At 53.0% G+C, this 17274-nt stretch overlaps 6 protein-coding genes across 6 annotated transcripts; 3 read left to right on the top strand and 3 right to left on the bottom strand.

Annotated features, from left to right (window-relative positions):
• Positions 1-218: 218 nt before the first annotated feature.
• On the top strand, positions 219-1709 carry A1O1_03851 (uncharacterized protein; the record flags this gene model as incomplete). The annotated part of the gene is made up of 1 exon (XM_007724751.1): positions 219-1709. The coding sequence occupies one exon, from the start codon at positions 219-221 to the stop codon at positions 1707-1709; it is 1491 nt and encodes a 496-aa protein (XP_007722941.1).
• A 629-nt stretch (positions 1710-2338) lies between these two features.
• Positions 2339-4147, bottom strand: A1O1_03850 (Atypical/RIO/RIO1 protein kinase; the record flags this gene model as incomplete). Its single annotated transcript, XM_007724750.1, has 1 exon — positions 2339-4147. One exon carries the CDS (start codon positions 4145-4147, stop codon positions 2339-2341), a length of 1809 nt encoding a protein of 602 aa, XP_007722940.1.
• A 2132-nt stretch (positions 4148-6279) lies between these two features.
• A1O1_03849 (uncharacterized protein) lies at positions 6280-7667 on the bottom strand (the record flags this gene model as incomplete). The annotated part of the gene is made up of 3 exons (XM_007724749.1): positions 6280-6444; positions 6508-6804; positions 6858-7667. 3 exons carry the CDS (start codon positions 7665-7667, stop codon positions 6280-6282), a joined length of 1272 nt encoding a protein of 423 aa, XP_007722939.1.
• Positions 7668-8261: 594 nt separating this feature from the next.
• Positions 8262-12288, top strand: A1O1_03848 (structural maintenance-chromosome 3 (chondroitin sulfate proteoglycan 6); the record flags this gene model as incomplete). The annotated part of the gene is made up of 4 exons (XM_007724748.1): positions 8262-8458; positions 8577-8736; positions 8785-11881; positions 11960-12288. The coding sequence occupies 4 exons, from the start codon at positions 8262-8264 to the stop codon at positions 12286-12288; spliced, it is 3783 nt and encodes a 1260-aa protein (XP_007722938.1).
• A 382-nt stretch (positions 12289-12670) lies between these two features.
• A1O1_03847 (alkanesulfonate monooxygenase) lies at positions 12671-13999 on the bottom strand (the record flags this gene model as incomplete). The annotated part of the gene is made up of 1 exon (XM_007724747.1): positions 12671-13999. The coding sequence occupies one exon, from the start codon at positions 13997-13999 to the stop codon at positions 12671-12673; it is 1329 nt and encodes a 442-aa protein (XP_007722937.1).
• Positions 14000-15338: 1339 nt separating this feature from the next.
• A1O1_03846 (CTP synthase) lies at positions 15339-17104 on the top strand (the record flags this gene model as incomplete). The annotated part of the gene is made up of 3 exons (XM_007724746.1): positions 15339-15352; positions 15403-15874; positions 15926-17104. The coding sequence occupies 3 exons, from the start codon at positions 15339-15341 to the stop codon at positions 17102-17104; spliced, it is 1665 nt and encodes a 554-aa protein (XP_007722936.1).
• Between the last annotated feature and the right edge of the window lie 170 nt (positions 17105-17274).

The raw sequence follows: 17274 nt of genomic DNA, 5'->3' as shown, positions 1-17274 counted from the left end.
TCATTAATACCCTTGACAGGACGGGATGTCTTGGGGACACAACGCGCAAGGCTGACCAATTCCAGCACACGGCACACATACTAGTCTTTCCAATGATTGCGGCGATCTAGGTTGTCGTCCGCGTCAAAGAAGATGGCCGGATGAGCCTGACGCGTCCTGCTTGATTGAACCTGAACTACGACCATTATTGATATCCATCCTCCTCATCCGTCTCCGCCATGGCGCAATCTCCTTATCTACCTCAGCAGACTTCCACTCGCTCCTCTCCCTCGCACTCCCTCCACGTTACTGGCCCTCCTGCTTCGGTCGATACGCTGGTGTCATACTTGGTCGCATCCAAGCGTTCCTTGGGCAGCATCCATCTTGTTCATCGAGCCACAACGATCCTCTCCGAGGCCCGTGCATCTGTCGAAGCCACCACCGCTCTCCTCGCAAAGACAACCTATCTCCGTCGCTCCTTGATCTCGCAGCTGAAACTGTTACGCACTATTCAATTTGAATTGGAGACGGCCGCCCAAGGAATACAACAGGAATTCCAAGCCGTGATCAAAGAGCTGGACGAGACCGGTGCAAGACTTCTGCAGTCAATCGACTTGCTGAGGCAGACCAAGGTTGAGGATGCATTCAAGTCCACTGCCGACTCAGCGAATGCTGACAGCAAGGAGACGCTGCACGACTTTGTCGACGACACGGGTGTGGAAAATATCCGACAGGCGATGGAGGTGGCCATAGATAACGTGCAAAACTCCCAACATGAAATGAACCAGTCCATCCAGACTCTCGAGGAAGATCTACAGTCGATTAACGAAGTGCTCAACAACAGAGTAGAACCGTCCGAGACCGAGAGCGAACTGCGACTGCCAACTATCCCTGACTTGCTACCATTGTTAGAGATCCACGCGCGAGAAATGGCCCAAGGGCTCGAAAGTCTCGTCAGACATTTCGACCTCTGCGTCACAGCGATCAAACACACCGAGGGTGGCGGCGAAGCAGTCGTCCAAAACATGAAAGCAGATGCCGAAGACCTCCCTGAAGCAGTCGGCATGGAAATGGATGAACTCCAAGCCCCGGCACAGCCAATGAACGAAGAGGAACGTGTAGAGATGCTACAAGTACTTGAAAACGATGCCGCCGAGGTGGACGAAGTCGTGATGGAACTCCAGGACCGCCATGCCGAAATGGAAGCGCACCTGGACAAAGTCGTGCAGTGGCGAGAGCGGCAGGAAAATGCACACGCAGATGTCACCACTGCCTTCAAGCTACTGGACAAGATCTCCGGACGCCTGTCGGGCTATGTGGCCGAGATGGCACGACATGCTGCAAGGTGGAACGAGGAAAAGGCCAAAATCGAAGACGGGATCGGTGGCATGGAGGAATTGTGCGATTACTACGCCAACTTCTTGCATGCCTACGACGGACTGATAGTCGAGGTGGCCCGGCGCAGAACCGTCAAGAAGCAGATGGAGCGCGTCGTCGCCGATGCCCATGCTCAGCTTGAGCAACTCTACGAACAGGACTGCAAGTTGAGGTCGGACTTCAAGAGCGACTTGGGAGAATACCTTCCCAGCGACATCTGGGATGGAGTCAATGCTCTGCCGCCCCGGTTCGCCATCAACAGGGCCGATGAGGAAGGGTTTGTGGCTAGCGTGCCCGACCTGCCGAGGAAGACTGTTGAGGATGCCTTGCGAAGACTGAAAGGCGGGAGGTGATCTTGCACCAGATTAATCATGATCTACATACAATAGAATGCGTGTTAGCGAGAATATCTGCTCTGCGAACCTGTGAGAGTAAGATTGCAGCTCTAACGCAGCGTATGTTCAGTGTACTAGTTGGATATCATTGCGACCCATATCGACATGCTAGTGCATAACGACGGCGCATACACCCGGTAGAAGCGAAGAGGTTGTGTTACCACGACCATCATTCCCGTGTCATGCCAGATTGTCTCATCTCAAGTGTATTGTGGTGATTGTCTTCATATTAAGGAAACGCAGTGGTGCAGGAATGGATTGGAGGAAACCAGGTGGTAGGTTGGGCTGCTTACCTGGTACATCTCCCTCTGCGACACCAGGATCGCGTAGATCAGAATGTAAGACTGCCGGAACTTGAGAATCGAAATGTGGAATCTGGAATGGAGCTCGGTCTCGGAAGATGCTTCAATGCAACGCCAATGTCGATTGATATGGTCAAGCAACCCGCTCAGTAAAAGAGCTACAGCGTGATCCCGTTCCCATTAGCTCATGTCGGATTCCGGTCCTCTCCCTGGGGCATCAATGCACTTCCATCATGATGGACCTTGTATTATTGTATAACCACCATAGTCATCATTGATGGCTGTCTACCGTTTCGTCCGGCTCGAATCCTTGACCAGCTTCTTCTTGACGTTCTTGGGGATCTTTGTCGCACGCTTCTCGCGCTTCTCTTCCTTGACCTTGCGTTTGTGGTCGCGTTTCTCGTCTTTGTCCTGGAACCTTTTGCCGCGTGGTGGGCCGTCGTCGCTGGAGAAATAGTCGCTCTCGTCGTCAGACCCATCCTCCGACGCAACAGAGTCATCCTGCGGTAATGGCACACCTTCGTTTCCATCGGGGTCTTGGTCTGAAGTCTGGTTCTGCTTCCGTTCCTCGTCGTTGGCAGAAGGCGTCGCGTCGTTTGCGGTTGAGATTTGTTCGGTGCTTTGCTGTTCGCCTTTCAGTGGTGCCAGAAGGTCTTTGTACACCAGCGCCTGGCGTCCAGTGACTTTGAGATTCTCGGCATCCAGCTCGGCGTCGTACACTTCATCCAATGTCTGTGGAATGTATTGTTTGCGAAAGACCTCTGTCTCGACCTCGTCTTCTTCCTCGTCTGTCCGCTCGGCCAACATCCTCTCGATCTCCACACGTAACGTGTCCAGACGCGCCTCCTCGGCCTCCTCTGCATGTCTGGTGATAAACTGAAACACCTTCTTGTCTGAAAGAACAGCAACGCCCTGTCTCTTGAAGAAGTCGTTCACGTTCTTGATATCCATGCGCAGGAAATCCAGACTTCGCGGGTGATCGGCTTCCACACTCTGACTGACGTCGATGATGTACGGCCGGTCCCTGTGCCAGAGGATGTTGTACTCGCTCAAATCTGCATGAACGAGCTTACAGATCTGAAGCATCATGCGCATGTAGGCCAGTAGTTCGGCGTAGACACTGCGCCATCTCGAGACGGGATCTTCGTCCGTGAACTCGACGTCTTTCAGGCGAGGCGCGGCCTTGCCTTTACTATCGCCGATGAAACTCATGGCGAGAACATGGCGTTTGAGGTAGATCGGTTCCGGAGACGGGATGTCGGCGGCGTGAATGCGTTTGAGATTGCGCATCTCCTTTTCCGCCCACAGCTTCACCATCGACCGGTTGTCGCCTTTGTTGAAGCCCTTCCGGAACCGGAATTCTCCTGTGACGTACTTCTCGCGGTCCTTGAAGACGAGGATGCTGGTCTTGTACACTTTGATGGCCACGTGCTTGTCCGGTGTGTCCGGCTCCTCGGATGCAAGGAGCGCGTGGTACACGTTGGCTTCTTTCCCCGTGGAGATGGTGCCGTTGATCTCGGACACGATCCCGCCGTTGATCATCTGGAACAGGATCCGTCGCGTCTTGGGATCAAGCACCTGCTCGGTAGTCGCTCGGTCGCTCTTGTCCTTGTGCCGCTCGTCGCCGTCGTCGCCGCGTCCGGATCTCTGGTATTCGTCGTAATCTGATATGTTGAGCTTGGCCAGCTTGTGGTGGGCCAATGCGTCGGAGACCGGTTCTGGTGTCCGTTGAGGGTTGGCTTTGGGATACTGCCATGTCGGCACGCCGGGGTCGGCGCGGACTTGGTTGAGTCGTTTTTGTCGGTTGTACGATTTGGTCAGGTCTGCTGGGTTGGATGAGGCGAGGTAGTCTGGGTCGAAGAGGCTGTCGTCTTCTCCCATGTCGTCCAACGAAGATGATGACGAATATTCTTCGTCTTCTTCGTCTTCTGCGTCTTTGTCTTTGTCCATGTCTTCTTGCAACAGATGTCCACCGTCCGGCCTTCGCTGGTTGCTAGGCTGATCCTCTCCCAGGTATCCCCGGTTGGGAACATATGTATGTGAGGGAGCCAGTCCGTCTGCAATGCCTCTCGATGTGGAGGTGCCTTCTGCCATATTTGTGGTTTGTGATATGTGTGGACGGACAGATTACCTAGACTATCCAACGCCACAAATTCAGATTGTTACCGTGTAAATTGGCTTGAGGGACAAATTGAAGACGTTGAGGTCGCCACAGAAAAGTTTCGATGGAACGATATTGAATTATGTAAGATGCCAGGCGTTTCCACATTTCCTGGTGGGAGACTCGTGATTGGTTGCGATTTTCTATTTGATATTATGTCATCTCAGCTGCCAAGCTGTGCAAGGCTGACTTTGACTACGGTGGATCTGAATGCCCTTGATGTACTTTTATTATATGACGGATCACAGCCACGGAAGCGCAACTTCTGCCTCTAATCTGAAAGTCAGCGACTCCTCAATCAGTTGATGGCCACTACATTTCCAGTACTGAGATCAGTCATTCACTCCGCTCTCTGCCTCGGTCACCTGAGGCGGATGAACGCGCTCAGACCTTGGAGTGAAGCAGCCAGCTCTTTGTTCACTCGAGGATCGGTGGAATGTTGGCAGTCATGCTGGTCACCGAGAAACCGCTCTCCATGGACTTCGGCTTCACTCACCATGGCGTTGTGTGTGCGTCTGTTGGTGGTACATGTTCGGTCATACTCCCCACAGGATGACCGTCGAAACGCCTGGGATACATCAAGGTCGGTAGAGGACGTCCTCCACTAATCGGAAGATCAGTTGTCTGCTGGTTGAGGAGTAGGGGGTTCCCCCAAGACTCACCGGCACATGAACCAGTCCAGTATGTGCTCCGATGACCATACGCTTATGCATTAATGCAGAGAAGGAATGAGGCCATGTGGGGAAGGGGTTGGATGGGGTACAGACCTCGACTGCAAGCTGGCCCCGGCCAGATCTCGGTAGGGACGCCCTTCAAAAGCTCAATAGGCGGTAGGTACACCTACGTTGAAGGAGAAACGCCTCTTCAATCAACCTTACGGACTGCTTACCTACCAGGTACGGTGTACATACCGCCTATTGAAATTTTGTAAGGCGGCTCGACCGAGGCATTCATTACCGGGTCATATTCTATGCGCCTTTGAATCACTAACTAAACAAGTATCAAGATGAGCTTCACTTCCACCCTGACGACCTAGATATCCAAATGGGCTCGTTAACCACAGAGCATTGCGAAGTGATCGTGGTTGGAGTTGGTCCAGGAGGGTTGACAACAGCCACCAATCTGGCAATGCTTGGAATCACTCTCTGTTCTAGTGCTCGAAAGATGCCATGAAGTCGACTAATCTCCCCGTGCTGCATAGTGCTGCATAATACCAGCCTTGTGCCCAGGCCGAGCTTCTCGAGACGGGTACCCTCGACGATGTCAAAAGGGCATCCATATCAATGACGTGCTTTCATTCTGGATCAAGGGCAGAAAGTTGCCCACGTTGAGAAAGGAGACATGGAAAATCGGTGACGTTGCCAAAGAGCACCAGGTGGAGCAATGGCTTTCTATGGCAATCCCTGAGAAGAAAGAAGCATATTTCCAGTTCTAGAAGCCCTCGAAGACCCTCAGGCCCACTTGGTCAGTCATACGAAGCAATATGAGATCACCATGGATCCGATGTTGATGGCTCAGTATGAAGACCCGGAGGTCGTTAGGCACCGAATCTCCCTAAGGTCAACGATACTCTCTGTGTCATGATCGGGTGGGCGCCCAATTATCAACAAGATATTAAACAAAGGCCCAGTATTCCTAGGGCATAAAGGGCCTGGAATCCAAGTCTTTTTTTTACCAGGGCGGACCCCTGGGTGACGTGGGCCTGTTCGTGACACTCTGCGCCCAACCTATGATTGCGCTAGGGGAAACCAGGTCGTCACGGATAGAAGGCTGGTCATGAGGAGTGTTCCTTCTTCGCGCCGGCCCAAATTACAGGCCTGGCAGACTAGCAAGGGGCCCTGATTGCTATGGATCCAGCAAGGCCTTGTCCAAGTACCGGGTGGAAGCGCATTCAGGTTTGGTTGGCGCTCGGAAAGACTTGTCTGAACTCTGAGCGGTTGATGGTAGTGATCGAGAGCGGCATCACCGAATTCTTGCAGTGCCGAACCCGGCTCCTCCCTCGACCATCTGGCCGCTCGGCATCATCCATGGTGGTGACCAAAGTGAATGTAGCTCCACCTACTCGTCAAGCACTGGGCTTCAGGGCCGCCGCCTCCTCCTCCGCTGGATCATGGTACGGTTTCATGCCCATGACTTCCCAAGCTCTGGCCGCATGCAGCTCTTCGGTTGTCTTCGAATTGAACGACGTGTCCCTTCTACCGAAGTCGTCAATATACATGACATTCTTTCCCTATTGCGCCGCAACAGGTCGTCAGCACAGCACCTTTGGCGAGTTTGGAGAAGTTCAACTTACCAACCCCAAGGTCAAATCGATGGAGGTGTCTATGAGCGTGGGCTTGTATTCTTTCAAGGGCTTATGCTTGATTGAGCGCACAATATTGTCTGCAACGTGGAATCCCTGGACAGAGGCAGCACGGCCCATCTTTGGCCCAGGCACATCAATAACGTCCCCAAGGGCGAAGACTCTAGGAGACGGAGCGTTCTTCATCTGCAACGTTTTCTCAATCAGGATTGCGCCAGATGGAGCGACGGAGGCCGGCGAGAATTGCTTGATGAGGCTGGACTGTGCTGACTGTCCTGTGCATTTGATCTGATGAAGTGCCACTGTCAGTTCTGAGCCTCAGCCAGCATGGTCTTGCTCACCAAGTGGTCACACTGCAGGGCTTTGCCGCTGCGTAGAGTGACCTGGGTGGGTGGCTCGGAATCTAAGCCTGACACCACCCGTTCACCCAGGTAAAGATGCACACCCATCTCCTCCAGAGCTTTCTTAGCAATATCGTGGAGCCCTTGGCCAAAATTGTTCAGCAGATGATCCCGAGAATGGACCAATGTGACATTCTTGTCGGGGTATTTGGTCTTGATGTCGCCGGCGACCTCGACCCCTGCTGCTCCACCCCCGACGACCACAATGTCCTTGGCGGCTGCAACTCGTCGTTGTTGGTCCTGGAAGAAATGGATACATTCGCCCTTCTCATTCGCATCGAGCTTCGCCGGATATCTAGCCTGCGAACCAGTCGCGATAGCTAGGTACTCGTAGTCGATGGTTGCTCCGTCTGCCAGAGTCACCTTCTGCAGATCAATCGCGATGACATTGGCCTGCCGGAACTGATAGACGCCATCTGGAGCTGTTGAAAGTTGTCTCGGGTAGGGGACAAAGGCTTTGGTATCGTGACCAGGCACAACAGAGATCCGAGGGAAATTCCAGGTGAAATGGTAGTGCGATTTCTTCTCTATCAAAATCACTCTCCAGCCTGTGGGCAGCGACTCAGCAAGGTGCTTGGCAAGGAAGAAGCCCGCAAAGGACCCTCCGACCACGACCACATTCTTGGGGTGGTCAACGGCTTTGTATGTGAGGCGATGGATTTTGGCAGCGATTATGTGTGTTAGTTGTTGACACCTCAGAGAAAGCACGAGGCCGGCGAGTTTGAGGGCGAGATATACTCGTTGGAGCATTTTGTACGGAATGGGTGATGGGCGGGAAAAAAGGCGGACTATGTGACACAAGACGAAGACGGAAAGGGGGCCGCAGGAAGGAAGGGGGAATCAGGACATCTTATCAGATCAGATCTTCCGCGGAGCCTCCGGTTCCGGTGCGCTAAATCGCGCTCTTGGGGGCGGAAAATCCAAGAAGCGACTGTTGCCTGGTCTGCTCGGCCGAGACTGCCATCAATAAAGTGCATGTTCGGAGAAGAACAGTGGTCTGGAGGACGCCTCGACAATCAAGCAATTGCTGGTTTCATGAGTAGTGTCGTGGCGGACCCATACTGTGTTATCGGGCCAGCTTCACAGGCGATCTATAGGTCCCTATACTGCAGCCGCTGGATACCTAATTATTAAGTCAGTCGCCTTGGCCCGTCCTGTGGGCGGCGGCGGATTGAGACCTTCAAGGCGCATATCCTGTCGATTTCATTTCCAGTGCCACGATATCAAGGGAGTAGTAGGTATTGCAAGTAATGCTGGACATGCCCTGTAATCGGCCGCCTTCCACGATTTCTAAAAAGCACCACGTTCAGAGTAGACAAAAAGTCAAGGGTTTCTCATTTCTCCATGACCTGCCGCTTTAAGCATCCTGATAAATCACGTGAAGTCCCCGCCAAGACCCATAAATCCGACGCGAGCGCGTCTCGGGCGGAATCTGCATCTAATGACGATTCGCGTGTTTTGGACGAGAGTCTCAATACCACCACCGCACTGCCGCTCCACCAACTCCATGAGTTGATGCACACGTCTTACTCAGTCCGTGGGTGAGTGATCGCCCGAATCACTGCAAGATGCATATCAAGCAGATAAGCATTCAAGGCTTTAAAAGGTGAGGGCGCGGAACTTCCGAAACTACTGTACCGGCCGTTAATTTGGTGGCAGCTACAAAAACCTGACCGTGGTCAATCCCTTTTCCCCTAAACTCAACGTCATTGTCGGTCGCAATGGATCAGGGAAGAGTAACTTCTTCGCGGCGATTCGCTTCGTCCTCAGCGATGCCTATTCACAGATGGGCCGCGAGGACAGACAGCAACTCATCCACGTGGGTCACATTGGCGAACTGGGACCAGCATAAATTGACAGTAACTAGGAAGGCACTGGGTCGGCGGTGATGTCTGCATATGTCGAGATCGTGTTCGACAACTCAGACGGTCGATTCCCGACTGGGAACGATGAGCTGGTCTTGCGCCGGACCATTGGCCTCAAGAAGGACGAATACTCTCTGGACCGGAAGAATGCCACGAAGCAAGACGTCATGCAACTGCTCGAGAACGCCGGTTTCTCGCGTGCAAACCCATACTACATCGTGCCTCAAGGTCGCATTACCCGCCTGACGAACATGAAGGACGCTGAACGTCTGGACGTGTTGAAGAGCGTGGCTGGGACTCAACAGTTTGTTGCGAAGAAAGAGGAGTCGCTCAAGATTATGAGTGATACCAACAACAAGCTCGCTGCCATTGACCAGACCTTCGAGCAGATCAATGATCGTCTTGCCGAACTGGAAGAAGAACAAGAGGAACTGCGGGATTTCCAAGAAAAGGACCGTGAGAAACGAGCATTGGAATATACCCTTTTTCAGCGGGAACAAGAGGAGATCAACAAGGCCCTTGCAGACCTGGAGGATAGGAGAGCAGGTGGCATTGACGATGCGGACGAAAACCGCGAGCGCTACGCCGAGGTTGAGGACGAGATGGCCCGGATCACTCAGCAAATTCAGTTACTCAACCAACAGATCCACGCTGCACGGCTTGAAAAGAAACAACTTGAGGACGAAAAGCGCGACAAGGCCAAAGCACGAGCGCAGGTCGAATTGGAGGAGAGAGACCTGGCGCACGGGCAAGCGGCCGCAAACCGGGCCAAGGAGACTCATGACCGAGAGCTGAAACAGGTCCGATCACAAATTGAAGAGATCGAAAAGGAGTTGAGCACCATTGTACCACAATTCGAAGCAGAGCGAGCGAAAGAGCAATCAGTCAAAGCTCGACTGGACGAAGCGGTCGCCACACAGCAACGTATCTATGGAAAGCAAGGGAGAAGTGCGCGGTTCAAATCGAAGAAAGACCGAGACAACTGGCTCCAGGCGCAGATCGGTGAAGCGTTTGAAGCCTTATCTCGTTTCAAAGCCACGCGTATGCAGACGACGGAAGGCATCCAGGAAGACCAGAAATTGATTGCCAGTCTCGAAAAAGAGATTGAGAGCCTGCACCAGCAAATGACTGCTTCGGATGAGTCCCTGGACAAGCAAATACGAGCAGCCAATGAACAAAAGGAGACTCTGATGGATGAGCGAAAATTGCTGTGGCGTAGAGAGGCTCAACTGGATTCGGAATACACAACGGCACAAGACGATCTGCGAAGGGCGGAGCGGAGTCTGTCGCATATGATGGATGGAAACACCAGTCGGGGCTTGGATGCAGTACGCCGCATAAAGCAGCAGCACAACCTTGACGGATGCTACGGTACTCTGGCCGAACTAATTGATGTCCCACAACATCATACCGCTGTGGAGGTTACCGCTGGCAATTCTCTATTCCATTATGTTGTGGACAACGATGACACAGCCACCAGAGTGATGGAGATCCTAAACCGAGAACGAGCTGGTCGCATAACCTTTATGCCGCTGAATCGCCTCAGACCCAAGAATGCCAATTTCCCCAACGCTCAAGATGCACGGCCACTGATGTCGCTGATCAAATATGACGCCAAGTTTGAGAAAGCAGTGCAACAGGTATTTGGCAAAGCCATCATTGCTCAGAATCTCAGTATTGCGGCTCAATACGCTAGAACTCATGGCCTGACAGCAGTTACGCCTGAAGGTGATCGATCCGACAAGAAGGGCGCATTGACGGGAGGGTATCATGATGTGCGTGCTTCCAGACTCAAGGCCACCAAAGCGGTACTCGTCGCTCGAGAGAAGTTTGAAGCGGTCAAAGCCGAGAGCAACGAGATCAAAAAGAAGATTGAGAAAATGGACCAGACTATCACAAAAGCCATGGGCGAGGTCCAGAAGCTCGAGCAACGGAAGAACCAATTCCAAGGCAATCAGAGACTGCTCAGACAGGAGATCAAGAACAAGATGGACATGCTTCAACGGACGAGAGAGGACCTGGAGTCCAAGCAGAAACAAGAAGCGGCCATTGCTTCCAACGTCAAGATCCTGACTGATCAGCAAAAGGCCTACGAGGTCGAACTGGCGTCAGACTTTAAGAAAGCACTGACACCAGCCGAAGAGGCGCAACTGGAAACCCTGTCAGCAACTATCCAAAGCTTAAGACGCGAATATAATGATCTCTCTGCGTCTAGAGCGGAGATTGAGACGAGAAAAGCGGATCTAGAGGTGCGACTGAACGCCAGTCTCAAACCTCAACTCGTCGCTCTGGAAGCCGATGAAGTAGAGACTGAAGCAAGTGTCTCTGCCACATTACGCGCCAAGCGAGCCGAATTGAGTCGATTGACTAAAGAATTAAACGCAATCCAAGAGAACCTAAATGACCTCGAGGATCGACTGGAAACCTCTGCCACGCAGGTCGCGGAGCTCGAGGCACAAGCGGCCGAGACGAAGCGGCAACAGGAAGAGCTGGCCAAAGCGATCGAACGGCACCAACGGCGGCTCGAGAAGTCAGTCCAGAAAAAGGCCGCACTGCTCGCTTCCAAACAGGAGACGATAGAGAATATTCGCGAGCTGGGTGCTATCCCGGAAGATTTGCGCAAGAAGTACCAGTCAATGGATTCGAACGCAATTGTGAAGCGGCTTCAAAAAGCGAAGGAAACCTTGAAGAAATACACGTCGGTCAACAAGCACGCCTTTGAACATTATCGGAAATCGGCAAAACAGCGAGAAGAACTAGAGGGGAGGCGGAAAGATCTCGAAGCCGCCCGGGGTTCTATCCAGAATCTGATTGAAGTGCTCGACCAGAGAAAAGATGAAGCAATTGAACGGACTTTCAAGCAAGTCAGCAAAGCGTTTGCCGAGATATTCCAGAAACTCGTTCCCGCCGGGCGAGGCAGATTGGTCATTCAACGCAAAACCGACAAACGGTCCGCCGAGGATGCTGAATCCGAGGACGAGCATGAACCGGCCAACAAGCGCGGCGTGGAGAACTATACCGGCGTCGGGATCAGTGTCAGCTTCAACAGCAAGCACGACGACCAGCAGCGCATCCAGCAACTGAGTGGTGGGCAAAAGAGTAAGTCGAGAGACACCAGCCGTCATAGCAATGGTTGGAAATAAAGAGTGTTTGACTAATCTGTTGATGTGTTTACAGGTCTTTGCAGTCTTGCCCTGATTTTCGCCATCCAAGCCACCGACCCGGCTCCCTTCTACATCTTTGACGAAATCGATGCAAACCTCGACGCTCAGTACCGAACCGCCGTCGCAGATCATCTCCTCTATCTTGCCAACAGGGCGGATGAGGATCCTGGGGATGACGAGGATCGGCCGCAGGGAGGACAGTTCATCTGCACCACGTTCAGACCGGAGATGCTGAGGGTCGCGGATAAATGCTTTGGCGTGCGCTTCGCGAACAATGTCAGCACGATTCGGGAGGAGAGTAAGGAGAATGCGCTTGATTTTGTGGAATCCCAGACTCAATGAGCAGGCGGCGTCAGTTTGCTACGGGTTGCTGTATTATTTTCATCCACTGTGTGCGGCATCTGATGCTCATGACCATTCCAGAGGCGATGGGTTGGGGGCTGTATACGTTCAGGATCTTCAACACAGTAAGGAGCCGAGAGCTTTTATGATGATGCGTAACGTCAATCAATGTTGGACAACATTCCTATTTATTCTGTTCCCATGCACTGCAGTGTCCCTCTTTTTCCAGTGTACAAAAGCCTGCGTGTAGCATTATACCCGGATGGACATCTGCGCAACTACAGAGGCAGGTTGAGGCAGGTTGCAAGCAAGTTCAGAAGGAGAGAAAGCAAGGTGGAATGTTTTGGATGACAAGTATTTCAACAACCCAAGTACCAATCTGTCACGAGAAGAACTGGTTCTTCGGCCGCGGAAGACCAAGATGTTCCCGCAACGTGGTGCCCTCATAGTCGCGCCGGAAGATGCCACGCCGCTGCAATTCCGGCACCAGCTTGTCAACGACATCATTCAAGCCTTGCGGCAGGAAGGGAAACACGACCGTGAAGCCATCCGCGCCCTCCTCCTTGAGCCAAGTACCCATTTCATCCGCGATGGACTCAGGCGTGCCGACAAACGCTAGGCCGGAATACCCACCATACCGCCCTGCCAACTGGCGCACAGTCAACCCTTCCTCCTCGGCGAGCCTGATGACTGAATCGCGACTCGTCTTGCTGGCATTAGTGTCGGGGATGTCTTTCGGCAGTGGACCGTCCGGGTCGAATTGAGACGCATCAGTGCCCAGCGCGACCGACAGCGAAGCAATAGCGCTATCATAGTGGACCAGACTATCCAGCTTCAGTCGTTTGGCTTTCGCCTGCTCGACCGAGTCACCGACGATGATGAGCGCAGCGGGTAGGATCTTGAGATGATCGCGATTGCGCCCAGCAGCAACGGCGCGGCCCTTGATATCGGCGTACAACTGTTTCGCCGCTTCGAGGTTGCGCGGCGAGCAGAAGACCGCCTCGGCCGTCTCGGCGGCCAACTGTCTCCCGGGCTCCGACTGGCCGGCTTGCACGATGACGGGCCACCCTTGGACAGGCCGCGCGATGTTCAAGGGGCCCTTGACCTTGAGCTCGTCGCCGACGTGGTTCAATACGTGCATTTTCTCCGGGTCGAAGAAAATCCCGCTCTCCTGGTCGCGCACGAATGCGTCGTCGGCGAAACTGTCCCACAGGCCCGTCACCACGTCGTAGAACTCGCGCGCCCGCTTATACCGCTCGGCATGCTCGACGTGTTCGTCGCGGTTGAAGTTCTTGGACGACTCCGGGTTCCCCGTCGTCACGATGTTCCATGCCGCCCGGCCGTTGCTGAGATGGTCCAGCGACGCGAAGCGGCGGGCGATGTGGTATGCTTCGTCGTACGTCGTCGACGCCGTCGCCGCGAGCCCGATCTTCTCCGTCACCTGCGACAAAGCTGATAGAAGGGTGAACGGCTCGAACGACGTGATTGTCTGGCTGCGCTTCAGGGCTTCCACCGGCATGTTCAGCACCGCCAGGTGGTCCGCCATGAAGAAGGCGTCGAATTTGCCCTGCTCCAGCTTCTGGATGAATGATTTCAGGTGCGCCAGGTTGAAGTTCGCGTCGGGATATGACCCCGGGTACCGCCATGCTCCGGTGTGCAGACTGACTGGCCGCATGAAGGCCGTCAGGTGCATTTGCTTTGAGTCCGACATGGTTTTGGGGTTGTCACTCTCGGTTGATATGACAATGTTGATTGAGATCAAGGAGAGGGAGGGGGGCCAGAGGGGAATGGCTAGGGATGGGCAGAGATGTCACCGTTGGAGTGTATATATCTTGGGATGGTCATCGGCGTGATTACATTGGAGAGGTCGTCTCAATGCTATGATGACAAATATAATCAATCCGGCACTCCCTCAATTGTACCACTAATGTAGAATGAGATGAGGCGACGCGGCGATCGATGCCTTGGGTCCGGCCCGCGATCACGACATCGAGACATGGCGGGGCAGTTCGGCCTCCATGGCTAGTCGGTTTGTGCTTAATCTGTATAGTAGTGTTTCATAGAGTCAGTTCACTTACCAACAGTTAGGTACCTCAGGCAGGTGTCCGAGTTCTTACCCGACTTTCCTCTCATAACGACAACGGTCCTGTAATCCAGCATAGATACATACAAGGTCATGGCAAGAAGCCAGGCACTCAGCGATTCAACCGTAGGTGGGTTTAAGATTCAAGGTCATACACGTGACTTCACGTGACCATGATATCCTATTCGAGTTGGACCTGTGGTCACCATACAGTGTTTTTTGAATGGATCACGTCAGTTTCACAACACGAGAGATGTAAGAGCTCACCGTCTTCGACAAGTATGAAGTGAACCAGGAGACGGCACTAGTGGACTTCAGCAGACGCGGCCCCTGAATGTCCAACTCCGAGCAGCAAAAGAGAAGCGAGACTATTATGTATCGTGAACGAACAGTGTCATTGTAACAAGGATAAATGAGAGTAACATCAATGCTTTGATTTCGTTGAGGCAAGGCTGCCATCACTCAAAAGCATCCTTTGATACCAGTATCTCTGTCACTTGCAATCAGGTATTTTAGTTGTTTAGTTGTTAGACACTAATTCGCGAACGCGTTCCACTTTACGCGTCTTGCAATAACAAACATGCCAAGCCTGACGTCTGGCGGCGCGAAACTTTTTTTCTGGGGGGCAAAGACTGCAAACTGCAAACTGCGGTGACAGCAGAAAACAGTGCAAACATCGCGCCCCTCGACTTTCTCTTCCTTCCCGCCTGGCGACAGCCAGCGACGGCAACCTACATTTTCCTTGTGCTCCATTCTTCCCGGCTGCAAACATGAAGTACGTTCTTGTGTCAGGAGGTGTCATTTCAGGCATCGGGAAGGGCATCACCGCATCCTCCACTGGGTTGTTGCTGAAGAGTCTGGGGTTGAAGATATGTCAACTGCACCAAATTTTTTACTGCCTGACTGACTCGCCCAGCACATCACCGCCATAAAAATAGATCCCTATCTCAATATCGATGCCGGATTGATGAACCCGACCGAGTATGTCAGGACGTCTGTTTCCGCGGGGATTGTTGTCTAATCTATTCCAGACATGGCGAGTGCTTTGTTCTTAACGATGGCGGAGAAGTCGATCTGGACTTGGGCAATTACGAACGATATCTCAACATCACTTTGACCCGAGAGAACAGCATCACAACGGGGAAAGTGTATCAACACGTCATCGAACGGGAAAGAAGAGGAGACTATCTCGGGAAGACCGTCCAGGTGGTTCCCCATCTCACAAACGCAATCCAGGACTGGATTGAGAGGGTTGCGAGGATTCCCGTCGACGATTCCAATGAAGAGCCGGACGTGTGCATCATTGAGCTTGGTGGCACGGTTGGCGACATCGAGAGCGGGCCTTTCATTGAAGCCATGCGGCAACTTCGAAGGAGAGCGGGTCGAGACAACTTCTGTCAAATCCATGTCTCCCTCGTGCCCGTGATAGGTGGTGAACAGAAGACGAAGCCTACGCAGGCAGCAATCCGAGATGCTCGCTCAGCTGGTCTGGCGCCTGATCTGGTATTGTCTCTGCCCAGCCTTGCCTGCGCATAGCAACTAACAGATATTCAGATTGCCTGCCGTTGCAAGGACCGGCTTATTGATGCAACCATCAACAAGATTGCCATGTTTTGCCAGGTCGAGCCCGCTCAGGTCATCGGCGTCCATGATCTTGAGTCGACATATCACGTTCCGATCCTTCTTGAACAAGAAGGCCTGCTCACGCAGCTTCGAGAGTTCTTCCGTCTTGACGCGTATCCGATCCACCCAACGCTAGTTTCGAAAGGCCAACAGCTATGGCACGATTGGAAAGCCCTTACCACATCTCAGAACCGATTCCTGGAGTCGGAAACAGTCACCATCGCTCTCGTGGGCAAATATACAAATCTTCACGACTCATATTTGTCGGTCATCAAATCCCTGGAACACAGTGCCATGGCTTGCCACCGCAAGCTTGATCTCGTGTGGGTGGAAGCCAGTGATCTGGAGAAGGCGACCATGGAGTCGTCGCCAGAATCTTATCACAAGGCGTGGCACCAACTTTGCACAGCTGACGGCGTTCTGGTTCCCGGTGGTTTCGGCCACCGTGGTACTGAAGGCATGGTTGCTGCTGCGAATTGGGCCCGTACAAAACCCAAACCGTATCTCGGTATTTGCCTGGGCATGCAAATCGCCGTGATCGAATACGCTCGCAATGTGTGCGGACTTGAAGAGGCACATTCAGTCGAGCTAGATGCGCGTACCGCGGACCCTGTGGTCATCTTCATGCCTGAAATCGACAAGACGACTATGGGTGGCAACATGCGATTGGGTCTCCGACCTACACTTTTCCAAGAAGACACCGAATGGTCACGGCTGAGGAAATTATACAACAACGCACCGAGTGTCAACGAGCGACACCGTCACCGATATGAAGTCAACCCCCAGTACATTGAGCGCCTCTCTGAAGCCGGGATGACGTTTATCGGCAAAGACGACAAGGGAGAACGGATGGAGATTGTCGAGCTCAAAGACCATCCGTTCTTCGTGGGTGTCCAGTTCCATCCGGAGTACTTGAGTCGGGTGCTCCAACCGAGTCCTCCTTATTTGGGTTTCGTGGCGGCGAGTGCAGGTCTCCTGGAGCATGCTACTGCCGCTGTGGCTCGGAAAGGTCAACAGGTCAACGGGACTGGCGCTCATGCCGAGATCAACGGTGTTCTGAGCAATGGCATGCGTAAGGTCTCTATTTCTGGATCGGGCTCTGGATTTTAGGACTGGCTGCACGGATGTTGGGTCCTTTTGGGGAATTAGGCTTGGATTGATCGGATGCTAGAATACGTTCTAGCGGGTGATTGCAAGTAGCTTTCAGCCCTGTGCCATGTTTATTCGGTGTACAGAGGTGTTAGCCATATTTCTGATATATCATGATGTTGTGTAACGGT

The sequence above is a fragment of the Capronia coronata genome (genome assembly GCF_000585585.1).
Source record: "Capronia coronata CBS 617.96 chromosome Unknown acBCG-supercont1.3, whole genome shotgun sequence".
Lineage (NCBI taxonomy): Eukaryota > Fungi > Ascomycota > Eurotiomycetes > Chaetothyriales > Herpotrichiellaceae > Capronia > Capronia coronata.
The sequence above is the reverse complement of the archived record's forward strand: the minus strand, read 5'-3'. Positions and strand labels throughout refer to the sequence as shown.